Raw genomic sequence first — 14096 nt, forward strand, 5'->3', positions numbered from 1 at the left:
AATAATCAGTCATTTCTCAAATTAATTCCATGTTAATTTATAAAAATCATTTATGTATTTAAATACATACCCACACAGCTTTTTAAAATCTGAAGAAAGTCGATAACCAAGTTTACATGTACAGTAGTATGAACCTAGTGTGTTATGGCAACTTTGTGAACAATCATTCAGTGTTGAATGTTCACATTCATCAATGTCTGAAAACAGTTTTGAAAGTTTAAAAACAAAATTTTTCAAATTAAACAATTATAAAATAAAAGTTAAATTATTGTTATTTTATATATTTATTATGTTTATGTTATGTTTATTATGTATGTTTATATATTTATATTATAAATATTTTTTATTTAATTGTAGCACTATCAGTTTATTGTAAGTATTTATTTCTGAAATCTGTTTTTGACCAAAGTAATAAAGAACTAGAATATTAAATACTTTGAGTAAAGAATACTATGAATTATTCTTACATATACATATTTTTTAACAATAAATGTTAAAAAATATGAATGTGCAATAATGCTAACAATCCAATCAAAACAACTAGACATATAAAGTAATATATAAAATAAAAACTTTTTCATTTTATATATGTTTATATAAAAATTTATAATTACTACAGATTATTTTAAGTCTTAAGAAACTTAAATGTGTCAAATTTACTTGCAAGTAGCTAGATGAACAATACTGAATTAATATAATGAAACCAAGGTGAAATAGAGAAGGAATCTCTAGTTACATAGAAATTTTAAAATTGGAAATAATATTGAATTCACTCTAAAACATGAATAATGAATTAATACATACAAAACAGATTTGTGTGTCTTCACTTTCCACAGATGCTTATCATATTCGATCAAATTTCCTTTATATCCTTAATTTATTCAAATTTTTGCTTGTTTAATCAACATCTGTAGAAAGTGAAAAAATATAAATCTGTTTTGTATGTATTAACAAATGTTTATATTTTAGAATAAATATCAACATTATTGCCATACTTTTTTATTTCTATGTAACTAGAGATTCGTTTCCTATTTGTCTGTCATTTTCATCTTCAATTTCAGATTGAATAGGATTTATTTCTTTCTATTTTCTAAAATATGCATTCACTACACAAAATTGCAGAAAAATTTATAATAGTATCAATTTATTTTAATTAATACTGAGAAATAAAACAAATTTGTTTTAAAAAGTATTATATCCTGTATATATACAGGATGTCCACTTAAACACTTGTTCAAGTGTTTAAGTGGACATCCTGTATTGCATGAGTGCATGCATATGTCATGCATGCTTGTTCCAGCACTAAAATAACTGATACTTAAATATCTATCCAGAAACAGAAGATTAATTCTTTTAAAAAAATGCCACTGGGCAGACCTCACTCCACAAATAAATGACACTCTGAATAGTGACCAATATATTAACATTCTAAACATGATGGTGGGTGATGGCTTGATGACTTGCCATTGGCACAGCTACAGGAAGTTTGGTACCAGCATGGTAGCATACCATCTCATTCCCAGACAGACATTCATCAGTGCTTTGCAGAACAGTTTGGAAACTGCTGGATAGGACAAACTGTTCCTTGGCCATCATGTATCACAGATTTAATCCTTCTGGATTTTATTGCTGCTGAAGATGCCATTTTGAACATGTTTTCTAACAAAATAAAGCTCAGTTTTTTGTATCAATTCCTGCATTTTGTTTTTATCTTTTACAGCCAGAGATTATTTGTATGCTATGCTAAATTGTCTTAAATTAATTCCCTTCAGTTATTTCAGAAGCATGCACAACATGTATACACTCATGAAATGACTGAAAACTCTTTTTTCCTCCTAAACAGATGTTTATAGAAACCATATATATGAAAAAATAAAGAAGCACTAAATTTTAAAAACAGACTTTATATTATCTTACATGGATTAGAAACAATATGTAATAAAATAATCATATATAAAAATAAAATTTACCAGTGCATGATTTTTTGTCCAATTCAAATTTATAACCAGGATTACAATCACAGTAATAAGAACCAAATGTGTTATGGCACTGTTGTGAACAATCATGCCTTACAAGGTCCTCACACTCATCTATATCTATAAAATAAATTTTAATTATTATTATATGACTACTAATTAATTAACCACAAAATTGTCATTTATTTGAGGGTTGATTAATAAATAGTCTCCTACTGGAGTATTGCATTTAATGCAAGGATAAAAACTTGTCATTGTCATCATTTGGTAGCCACAAGTGTCTAATCTGTACATACATTATCTCAGTTCATTATATTATTCATTCCATATAAAAGTCAAGGTTAGACATAAACTCGTTTTCCTCATTCCATACAATGCAGCAATCTGTATTAATTGCACATTATTCTCCCCTCTTCCCAAAAAATATTTTTTTTTTTAAAATGGAGACTTTATTTATCAATTAACCTCTCATAGCATACATATATTTAATATTGAGTAATATAATATTTTATTTACCTACACAAGTTCTACTATCGTTATCAAGTCGAAATCCACGTTTACAAGTACAGAAATATGATCCTTGTGTATTAATGCATATTTGAGAACAAGAATTAATAGTAGAACGCTTGCATTCATTGATGTCTTGAATATTGATATGCATTTAAAATTTAAAAAATTTTAATATGTTAAATAGAAAATTTCAAATTTGCATTTTAATGTTACATTTTGAATAACTAGGAGAAAATTTCTTACCAGTACAAGTTTTACCATCTGTTGAAAGTTCAAATCCAGAACTACATGAACAATAATATGATCCAAATGTATTATGACAATTTTGTGAACATTCACTTAAAGTAGTGTCACATTCATCAAAATCTAAAGATAGCAGAAAGACACATTTAAGAAAATGTAATAATAATAGCTTTTCAAGTGATAAACAAGTATTTTTGAATAATAATTAAATAAATATGAAATAAAATAATACTATAGATACTAATCTAATTTTCCTGGATATTAATATAATTAAAATTTAAAATTTTAGGTACAAATTTTTGAAATTATTAAAATTACTGAAGATACTGGAATAAAATGAAAATCCCAATGTAAGAATATTGGAATTTTCAAAATATTTTCAAACTTATTTCAAAATGTAAAATTAAAATTTTTAAATGTAACTTACCAACACAAATCTTGTAATTATAAAGTTTAAAACCAGGTTTACACATACAATAATAAGAACCAATTGTATTATAACAAAATTGAGAGCAATCATTTGTTGATAAATCTTCACATTCATCTATATCTAATAAAATAAAACATACCTTTACATATATTAATATACATTATATTTTATATTTATAAGTAATTTACTGAGGTCAGAAAGATTGGTGACCACTGATCTAGACCACAAATATATGAATGTATGTATGTATACATGTATGTATGTCTGCTGATGTATTTTTCAGCTTTGAATAGTTATAAGAAGTATATTATCTTTTTTGTGCAAATGCAAACTCATGCATTTTCATCAGAAATTAACAATGCACATATAACAAAAGTACACAATGTAAATAAACGTAAAAATCAATTTTTGTGATTAAAAGAAATCAATAGGATTGAAATTTATCAGAAACCATTCTAACTATATAAAACAAAATGTTATCACAATGTAATGTTTACTAGTGAATTGAAATGTTATTCTAAGAAAACATCATGTCTATCAGAAACAATGTGTAACTATGCTGCTCCTTGTTTTTGTGCATCTATGTTATGCTTCTTTATCTGATCATTTAGGATAATTGCTGGTCAATTTTTGGTCTGTAATTTCATTATAATATGAATTTTTTTAAATTAATCTATAAAATGAATATTAACCAATCAAAGAAATTCCAAAATTAATCAGTAAAAGGAAATCAAGGATGATATAAGGTAATAGCCAAGGAGAAGTACCTTCCTGGTAAACTTCTTATGCGAAATTGGCCCCTATTTATAGTAGATGTTAAACATTAAAAAATCTGAAAAATTTCATGCAATCAGCCTGTTGTTTAAGTACAAACCTGGAACCAATTACTGATGTTCTGTGCCTCAATCAATGGTTTATGCTGACAAATGAAAAGAACTACTCTTCTATTTGGAAAAATGAAATTTAACTAGATAAATGATCAAAATGCAACCACAAAAATTATTTTTGTCATTATCATCCAAATGTATAGCTCTTAAATGATAATCTTTTCAAAAAATAATTTTATTTAAAATTATATTAAATATTATAATTATTAAATTTAGTAAGAGATGGTGCCTAATATTTACTTCTAGTACCAAATTACTTAACATCTAAAATATAAACTCATTTTTTTCACAATTTACTAAATTATTAAAATCAAAAATTCCCAATAAAAAAAATTTTAAAAATAAACTCCACTATATTAATTAATTTATGAATGTAATATTCATATTCTTTTTACTTATAAGATCAAACTTTATGTTCATAATTTTTATTTTCTGAAATTCAATACTTATATTTAGGTAACTATTATTACACATTTCAAGAATTTTTTTGAACACATTGGCTTCTAGTTTTGCATTTATTGATATTGAGATATTATATTTCATTTTAATTGTGCTAATTCATATTTATTCACCCAAAATATTACTTTTCTGAAATTCACAGCTTTTATCATCTTTTGAGTTCTTATAACTCATCTCCAGGAACATTAATAGTTAAAATAAACTTCACATTCACTAAACATCACACAATGTTTGATATTTAATGAATGTATTTAGTGATGTGAATTATTTAACATAGAAAACAATCTCTCTATTTGTTTATACTTGAAATACAAATCAATATATCAAAAACTATACATCGAAAAATCGATGTATAGTTTTTTTCACTCAGCCAACATAGAAACAATATATAAATTGTATAATTATGTTAACAAATTTTTTTCGACCAGTTGGGAAGCATTGATCACTTGACTTAATATAATGTTAATGTACCAATAATAACTTCCTATGTAATAAGCTAGAGCCTAATACGAATAAAGGTTTGATTGATTGATTATGTAGCATATCTTGTAACTCTAAAATCAAATGACAATATGATTATCATTTTAAAAATTAATACATTTTTTATGTTAAAGAAATAAACTGCAAATATAAAAACGTTTACCAATGCAGTTATGTTCATCAATAGAGAGTAAATAACCATCATTACATTCACAAACATATTTGTCATCAGATATTTCTTTACATATCTGTGCACATCCTCCATTATCAATTTCACATAATGATATTCCTGAAATATTTAAAGCAAAATAATCAAAATTTAGCAATAAATCAAATTTTTTACAATTATAGAATTTTTAATTAAATATAAAAATTGTACCATAATTTTATTTCATTACAGATTAAACTTTAATAAATTAATGCATACTGTTATGATATTGAAAATTTTCTTCAATTTCATTGGTTCCTTCAGTTGCTTTAATTTCTTCAGGAGGATAAAAACATTGATATGAACCAGGATAATTCAGGCATTCATATTCACAACCTCCATTTTCTTTCTCACATTCATTAATATCTAAAATTATTAATTTATTTTAAATATATCACTAAAACTTGAATGAAAAATATATATAAATTTATTTAAACTGATATTATCTAAGTAATTTTTTATTTGTTTTGTAGAAAAGATTTACTAAATTGTAATACATATTGTTTTTTGAATTAATCTTTTTCATATTTGTAGTTATTGAAATTTACAAAATTATTTCTGATAAGAAAGTTGTTGGCATATTTTGAAAATATAGCACCAGTAAATAATAAATCCAATTTCTTATTTAATATTTATTATTGATATATATATATGAAAAAAAATATACATTTTACAATATTAAAGAAAAAATTAAGAAATTATAGAAATCTATTATAGAAAACAAATTTTACTTAATTTTAAAATTTATATATAAACTTTCATAATTATTTATATATAATTATTAAAATTTAATTTTAAATTACATGTAAGAATGATTTAACTATTAGTTAACTAACTAATAGTTAACTAATAGTTTAATAATTATTTTAAAAAATTTTAATTACCAATACAAGTTTTTCCATCATCTAATAATTCATAACCATCATTACAACTGCAGTTATATGAACCAGGATTATTATGACAGTTATGATCGCAATCATGATCTGAAGAATTTTTACATTCATCTATATCTGTAAAATAAAATCAATTATCAAATAGAAAAGTTACTTTTTTGAAAATACATAATAGTTACTTATAAATAAAAATATTATATACAGTTAGCAGAATATTATACTATTATATAATAAAATTCCCGTTAAGAAAAAAATAATATTTCAATATTAGACTGTAGACTAAAAAAATGGGGACAAGCCAAAAGCACTGATCTAAAAGATCCATTGTGACTTCACGAAAAATTAATTCAAAAGTCCTATCTCTACTCCAGTTACTATCTCTCTAAAGAAAAATAGCAGTGTCTAAAAGAAAAGACGTCATCAGGGTTCAACAAGAAACAACCCAGATGAACAAGTCTACTCAAGCGATGTTCTGCAAAATTGCAGAGAAGATGAAGAGAAGTTTCCTTAGCAGGGCCAAAAATGCAATGAAAAGTTAAAGAGGAAAGCATTTGCAGCATCCCACACATGTGGTTATTATTGGGTTGGCAACTAAGTGATTGCATATTTTAAATAAGAAGAAAAATTCAAAATTTTTGCTTAAAAATATAACTTTATTCAATTAGGTATTGTCCATTTTTGTCGATGACCTTTTGCCATCTTTCAGACAGTGTCATAATTCCATGTTCATGAAACTTCTGATTTTTGCCAGCAAAAAACTGAATTAAATGTGATTTTACATCATCAGCATCATTAAAAATTTTACCATTTAAGGAGTTCTGCATGGAACAAAATAAATGGTAATCTGAAGGCGCAAGGTCAGGGCTATATGGTGGATGTGACAACACATCCCAACCTAGTTCCAATAATTTTTGGCAAGTGACCAAAGATGTGTGGGGCTTTGCATTATCGTGCTGGAAAACAACACCCTTACGATTTGCCAATTCTGGCCGCTTTTCTTGAACTGCATCGCTCAGTTTGGAGAGTTGTTGAACATACACGTTTGAATTAATCGTTTGGTTTCTTTGTAAAGGTTCAAAGTACAGAATTTTTTTATAATCCCACCAAACTGACAGCATAATCTTTTTTTGGTGAATCTCAGTTTTTGGTGTCGTCTGGGCTGGTTCATCTTGCATCACCCACAATCTTTTCCAATTAACATTGTTATAAACTATCCACTTTTCATCCCCAGTAATCAGTCGTTTCAGAAATGGATCAATTTTGTTGCGTTTCAGAAGCAAATCGCAGATGCTAATGCGTTGCGTCAAATGAATTTCCTTAAGCTGATGAGGGATCCATAAATCCAGTTTCTTGACATAGCCAAGCTGTTTTAATTTTTTTTGAATGCATGTATGCGATACATTGAGCTTCTCTGCAATCTCACGTGTTGTGCTAAGACGATCTGAATCGATAATGGCCTTGATATGGGTCTCATCAACTTCAACTGGACGGCCAGATCGTTGAGCATTTTTCAGTGAAAAATCACCAGAATGAAATTTGGCAAACCAATTTTGACACTGCCTTTCTTTCAAGGTTTCATTCCCATATACAGCACATAACTTCTTGTGTGCTTGTGATGCATTTTTGCCTTTTCGGAAATAATACAATAAAATATGTCTGAAATGCAAGTCTTGTTCTTCCATTTTTAAATTGGGATAAAAACGAAACTAAATAACTAATTGATACAATTTTTTACTAAATTAAAAGGTGGAATACAAATACAGTAGAGCATCGATTATCCAAAAAAATTCAGGACTGGGGTTGTTCAGATAACTAATCATTTATGAAAAATATATTAAACACAAAACTGTACTGTATATATTTTGTATCACATGTTTACAAATACATATGTACTAGTACATATACATAATATGTACATAACTTAGTACATTAAAGTAGGATTTCAGTTTAGGTTGGAGGGAGGGAAGTGCTGCAATGCTACAGCACTACCAGAAATTTGAATTTGCTAATTGGAATTCTTTCAGTTAACCGATGTTTTGGTTGATCGGTATTCAGATAATCAATGCTCTACTGTACTACATCTACACAAAATACACACAAAATTCATAGCATTTCTAGAAAATAATACAACACTGGAGAACAACACTACATTTCAGGCTTCACAACACATACACTAAAATAAATGAAATATATATATATAAGGCAAAACATTTTTCAGGGAGATTTGTTAAGTCCACTCTAGTTCTGTCTGGTCTTGAACCCAATAACTTTCTACAGATGATTTAGAGTGGTATTTGTTGTTTTATTATTAATATTGTTTGTATTTTCCTTTGGAGTTGTGTCCTAGTTCTGTGTGTGTCCATTGTATAACTCCAAATGAATATGTCAGTACCAGAATGACTTGTGTGTCCAAATGAATATGTCAGTGTTATCTCCATTTCTGAGTGCAAAGTCATTTTTCTTTAGAATTCCATATCAATATGAAGTGTTTTATCTTTTTCTAGGCCAAATTCCATTTGATTGTCATTGGAGCAAGTGTTTTTATGTAATTTCTAATATGTGATTTTTATGTCATCCATGTACATCATATAAGATCATACATATTATGTTATTTCGTTGTGTTTGATGTATCTACATTTAGTATTATTTAACCTATTGATACTGGATTCAAGATCAGACAAAACCAAAGTAGACTTAATGAATTCCCTAGAAAATACTTAGCCTTATGTATATTTTTTTGTGTGTGGGTCAAGAAGTTTGAGATGTAATGTTGTTCTTCAGTATTGCATTTAATTTCTAAAACTGTAATGAGTGTTGTATTTTTATTTATTATTTTTTATTATTATTATGTTGATATTTTTGTATGAATTTGTCATGTAATGTCAGCCTGTTTACTCTCATATCTGTTTTCAATCTTGTGATAGTGGTATGGGTATGGGTAATAAATTAATTCATGTCTTCAGTCCAATTCATTTGTTAGCATTTCCAACCTTGCTGGTAGTGGCTGGAATACTGCTGAAGTACTTTGGTTGGGTTGGTATGCATGTCCATTGTGTGAACAAGGTGATGAATATATTTGTCTTTGCACAGTAGCCACACTTAAGCCAGGTGTTTATAAGTCAGCCACCACTAACATGGGGAACAGATGATGTTCAGCAGCTGTCCACTCTGAATTGGACACTACTAGTGGGTCATTCTCTGCTTCATTTCTCCTCATAAGTCTTACTGGCATGGGTGGCATACTGAAAGCTGTGCCCCTGCCAGTATTGCTCTATGGTTAATTGAAACTACTAAGCTATCTCATCTCACAAGCTGGTGGTTAGCAAGAGAGTTGTTATTACTGTGTGGTTAAGTGTATTCTACTTGGCTTATATACAAATGCCTAATGCTATGATAGACTAATGTCAAGACATAAATTATGGAACAGGCTAATAACATGTTTACGTTCTGTTAATTTATGTATTTGTGCTTAAGAACATGACATGTTTAGTACGGCAGTTTTTTGTAGTATGATGTAAGTGCTGTTGTGAAGCCTAATGTTTATATTTCTGTAGTATGTGGTAATAGTTGTGCAAGAAAAACCTTATCACTTTTATCAAATTCATTTTAAATGATGACTTCTTTATGATAAAAATATATTATACCTTCACATAATATGTTTTCAGAAGATAAAATATATCCATCCTGACAACTACAAACAAATCCTCCAGGAAAATTTATACAGATATGACTACATACATGTTTATTTTCACTGCATTCATCAACATCTGTAAAAATAAATAAAAGTTATATAATAAATGAATAATTAAAAAAATTATAATATCTCTGTGTTTTAATAAATAAAATTAATTTACTTAAGTAACTAATCTCTTCATCAACATTAACCTCTTAATTAACTTTCATTGTAATTTTAGTCAAGATGGAAGTAAAAATAAAATTAACTTAATTATATATTTATTAATGGGGGGCGTTACTGTCGTTCGGTGCTGTTGGTGAACTTTTCTACGCACTTAGCTTCACTGGAAGACCGACTATCGTCAATCGTCTACTTACCACTTTTTGTTTTTCAAAGTTAAATTTTAAATTGATAAGAATAATTCACTAATACTAAGTAAGATGCAACGGTCTCCAGTAAAAAGGGGAAGGCCACCACTCAATCGTACCAAACTAGAAGAAAAAAAGGATTCATCTTCGTCTTCTACTGTTTGACTCATTACTGACTACAATGCTTATACCGAAAAATACTCTTTGGAACTCCCTTCTGCATCTACTGGATTGAACCTCAGCACAGAACCTCAAAGTGCAGTTATTCCAGGTGAGCCAGGTGAACCTCTTTCTTCTCTTTCCCCTAACATGACGAATACATCCGACATTTCAACTACAACACTATGGAGTAAACTCTCCGATTTGATAACTTCCTCCAACGAAAAAATACTTAACCAAATGTTTACTATTAAAGAAGAATTAGATATAATTCGTAAAAGCGTGCAGGAAACTAAAGACCAAAATAGAAAGATGAATTCTCAAATTAATAATCTCGAACAACAAATTGCAAAATTGAAGATAGAAAACGAAAGTATGCAATTTAGAATGGACTCATTGGTCAATAAACAGTATCGTAATAACGTAATATTATACAGATATCCTAGTAAAGAACCACCCAATAAAGTAGAAGTTTTTAACTTAATCAAGTCAATACTAAACATACAAGAATTCTCAATGGAGGATCTTCTCGCCCTAAAACCAATCTCCAAATCGGAATATCCACACATTAAGTTAACCTTTAAAAATATACAGATCCGAGATATCTTTTTTACGAACTTTATAAAAATGAAGCAAAAAAACTTATTGAATGAATGGAAAGACACTCAAATTGCTCAAGATCTTAATAAGGGATCCAGGTTATGGCAAAAAAAGCTGTTACCGTTTCACTATGAGCTAAAGAAGAAGGGTCATCTCTCCAGCCTACGAGGAGACAGTCTGTTATTCGGTCATCACTCTTTGACCTACAGCTCCGTCTTGGAGGGACTGGTGTTTTCTGATTCCTTTACTCTGTTTACTTTACCCACATTACAATCAAAATGACAAATTAGTTATCAAAATAACCCTCATCAAGAATTAAGAAAGATATCTGGTCACCCGACAAGATCTTCAACTGCTATACATGTTAAAACAAAAGCTTCGTATAATAGCATTTGTGGTCTAAGAAATTCCCACTTCGTTATTGTCAATTGGAACTCTCAAGGACTTACAAAGAAAATCTTCACCAGAGAATTTGTTTATCTATTAAAAAATACAGACATTCTAGCCATTACGGAGACTTGGTTGACTTCTCCACCTGATTCCCAGATTCAAGATAAAGAAAACTATTACATTGTTACGCAAACGGCTCAAAAACCTACGGGTCCGGGACGACCTTCAGGCGGACTTAATTTAATAATTAATAAAAGGCTAGGCGATATTATACTCATTCAGCAAAGCAATAATTACATTATTGTTCATCTACTAATTTCCAATCCAATCATCAATAATCTGAAAAACAAAGTACTGATAATTATGGTAATATATATCCCTCCTGAACAGTTGCTGATCTTAGATGAAGTATTTCGTCAATACGAAAAGTTGAATAACATATCTCCATATGTAATCATAGTGGGAGATTTTAATGCCCGTATCGCACAAACCATGGACTTATACTATAAGGGACCGAACATAAAAATACAAAATATCCGTAAATCTAAAGATGATAAATATAACAAATTGGGAAATCATCTCCTCAAGCTAATGAAACAAACACAATTATTCATACTCAATGGAAGAATTGAAAAGGATTTCCCCTCAGAATATACTTGTGTTACTACTACCGGTATGTCAACTATTGATCTAATAATCTGCTCAGAACTGCTTGTGGACTTATGTTCCGAACTCCAAGTTCTAAACTCTGATTCATCGGACCATTTTCCAGTCAGATCTATATTCGGGCTAAAAGCCAACTTCAATAGTGGGCAAGTAAATACATACTACCAGACAACCGTTTATAATTACGATTGTTTTCAAGCTCAAGTTAGCAGTAAAATGAATAATTTAGTATCTAAAGGATTGCTAGACGGTGAAGAGTATTATTCTAAATTCGAAGGCATCCTAAAAGAATTTATTCAAGCCCGGAAGATCAAAAATCCGAAAATTCATGGTCCAAAAAACCCATGGTATGACATTGACTGTATCAGGTTAAAAAATAAAAAAACTAAAGCATTACACCAGTTTAGAAGACTATCTACAACCAATTCCTTTAAACAATACCGGCAATTTAAAGTTACTTATTTCAATCTATTAAAAACCAAAAAACTAAATTACTTCAAAAAGTTACAACAAAAAATATTAGAAAATAAAAATAATGACATATTCTGGTCAATGATACAGAAACTGAGACGGCCGAATATAGAACAATCAGTTCATATTAAATTTTCTGACTGGATCACTTTTTATAATAGATTTACAGAAAAAAGTATCTCTCCAATGATCGAAGTTACAAATTCAGTAAACGAAATATTCGATTTACAGATTACTGCCGAGGAGCTTGAAGTGTCGATCCGGAAGCTAAAACCGAAATCATCCCCCGGACCGGATCAAATTACAAATAAATTCATTAAATTACTTCCGCCATCCGGCAAGCAGGTTCTTCTTGACCTATTTAATCACTTTTATAACCACTCAAAATACCCAAAGTCTTGGAGTACAGCAAAAATTCTAATGATTTATAAAAAAGGAACCCGAACAGATCCCAAAAATTACCGCCCTATTGCTTTATTATCCGTTTTAAGAAAATGTTTCACCTCAATATTAACCTCTCGATTTCAAAGCTGGTCTTTCAAACAAGGTTTAAATTCACAATATCAGTATGCTTTCACTAAATCAAAAGGAACCGAGTCAGCTATTTTTCTATTATTGTTAATAATTCAAAATTATCTCCAGCGTAAGCGCAGAAAGATTTTTACTGCCTTTATTGACATTTCCAAAGCATATGACTCCGTGCATATTTCCATCCTGATTGATAGGCTAAGAAGGTTAGGGGCCGGTACCAAATTCTGTAATGTAATTAAGTGTTTATTTTCATCTTATACCATTAATATAGTTCATAATAATCAAATTTATCTGGATATAAAAATTCACCGGGGATTACTTCAAGGCGAACCTCTATCACCTTATTTATTTAACTTATATATCAGTGAAATTGACCATCTATGTTCCAACGACAATGAAGGAATTTATATTAATGGCCGCACTTATCATTACATCCTATATGCTGACGATCTGGTGTTACTAGCTCCAACCCGATCTACTTTGCAACGTAAAATCAATTTAGTCAATGATTACTTAAGTACCATCTGTTTAACTATTAACACTGAAAAATCTAAAATTCTCATAATTAGAAAAAATGTAAAAATATCAAACCAAGAAAAAAGTTTCTATTTAAATAACCAACCGATTGATGTGGTTAACCAAATCAAATACTTAGGAATTACTTTCAACTGGGACGGTGGATTCCACCCACATCTAGACCAACTCAATATCAAAATTAATCAACTTATTAATAATGTTATATATCTAGCATCAAGATTAAGGATTTCGAATTTAAAAATTCACTTGAAGATGTTCCATTCATTTATAGTTCCAGCACTCTATTATGCTAGTCCCATTTGGGCTTTGGATTTTTATTCAGATTTGGAGAAATATCATATTATTTTTTTACGCAAACTCCTTCATATTGAGCGGATGGTTCCTAGATACGCAATTAGATCAGAAATAAACCGATATCAACTCTTTCCTCTATTTCTTAATCGGTTACTAAAATTTTACTTCCGGATACTAAACACTGAAGATGATAATATAAAATTTCTATTTCTCGAAATGGCAAATCAAAGTAAAATCTCAGTCAATAATTATCGTACATGGTATCAAAGATTCAATGAGATAATTCAGTCTTATGGTATTTCAAACTTGTTGCTTAAC

General features: G+C 28.9%; 1 protein-coding gene across 2 annotated transcripts in view; it reads right to left on the reverse strand.

The window, feature by feature from the left end:
- Positions 1-6: 6 nt before the first annotated feature.
- The window catches only part of LOC136978761 (fibrillin-1-like), a 38460-nt gene continuing 24370 nt past the window's right edge, over positions 7-14096 (reverse strand). For both annotated transcript variants that reach the window (XM_067274584.1, XM_067274583.1), the window contains 9 exons: positions 9731-9853; positions 6078-6203; positions 5413-5559; positions 5149-5274; positions 3157-3279; positions 2730-2852; positions 2493-2618; positions 1971-2096; positions 7-197 (listed from right to left, as the gene is read on the reverse strand). In XM_067274584.1, the coding sequence (XP_067130685.1) occupies positions 22-197; positions 1971-2096; positions 2493-2618; positions 2730-2852; positions 3157-3279; positions 5149-5274; positions 5413-5559; positions 6078-6203; positions 9731-9853 (1196 nt within the window). In that variant the 3' untranslated portion in view covers positions 7-21. The remainder of the gene's footprint in view (positions 198-1970; positions 2097-2492; positions 2619-2729; positions 2853-3156; positions 3280-5148; positions 5275-5412; positions 5560-6077; positions 6204-9730; positions 9854-14096) is intronic.

The sequence above is a fragment of the Centruroides vittatus genome, unplaced genomic scaffold (assembly GCF_030686945.1).
Source record: "Centruroides vittatus isolate TY-2023 unplaced genomic scaffold, ASM3068694v2 contig_549, whole genome shotgun sequence".
Lineage (NCBI taxonomy): Eukaryota > Metazoa > Arthropoda > Arachnida > Scorpiones > Buthidae > Centruroides > Centruroides vittatus.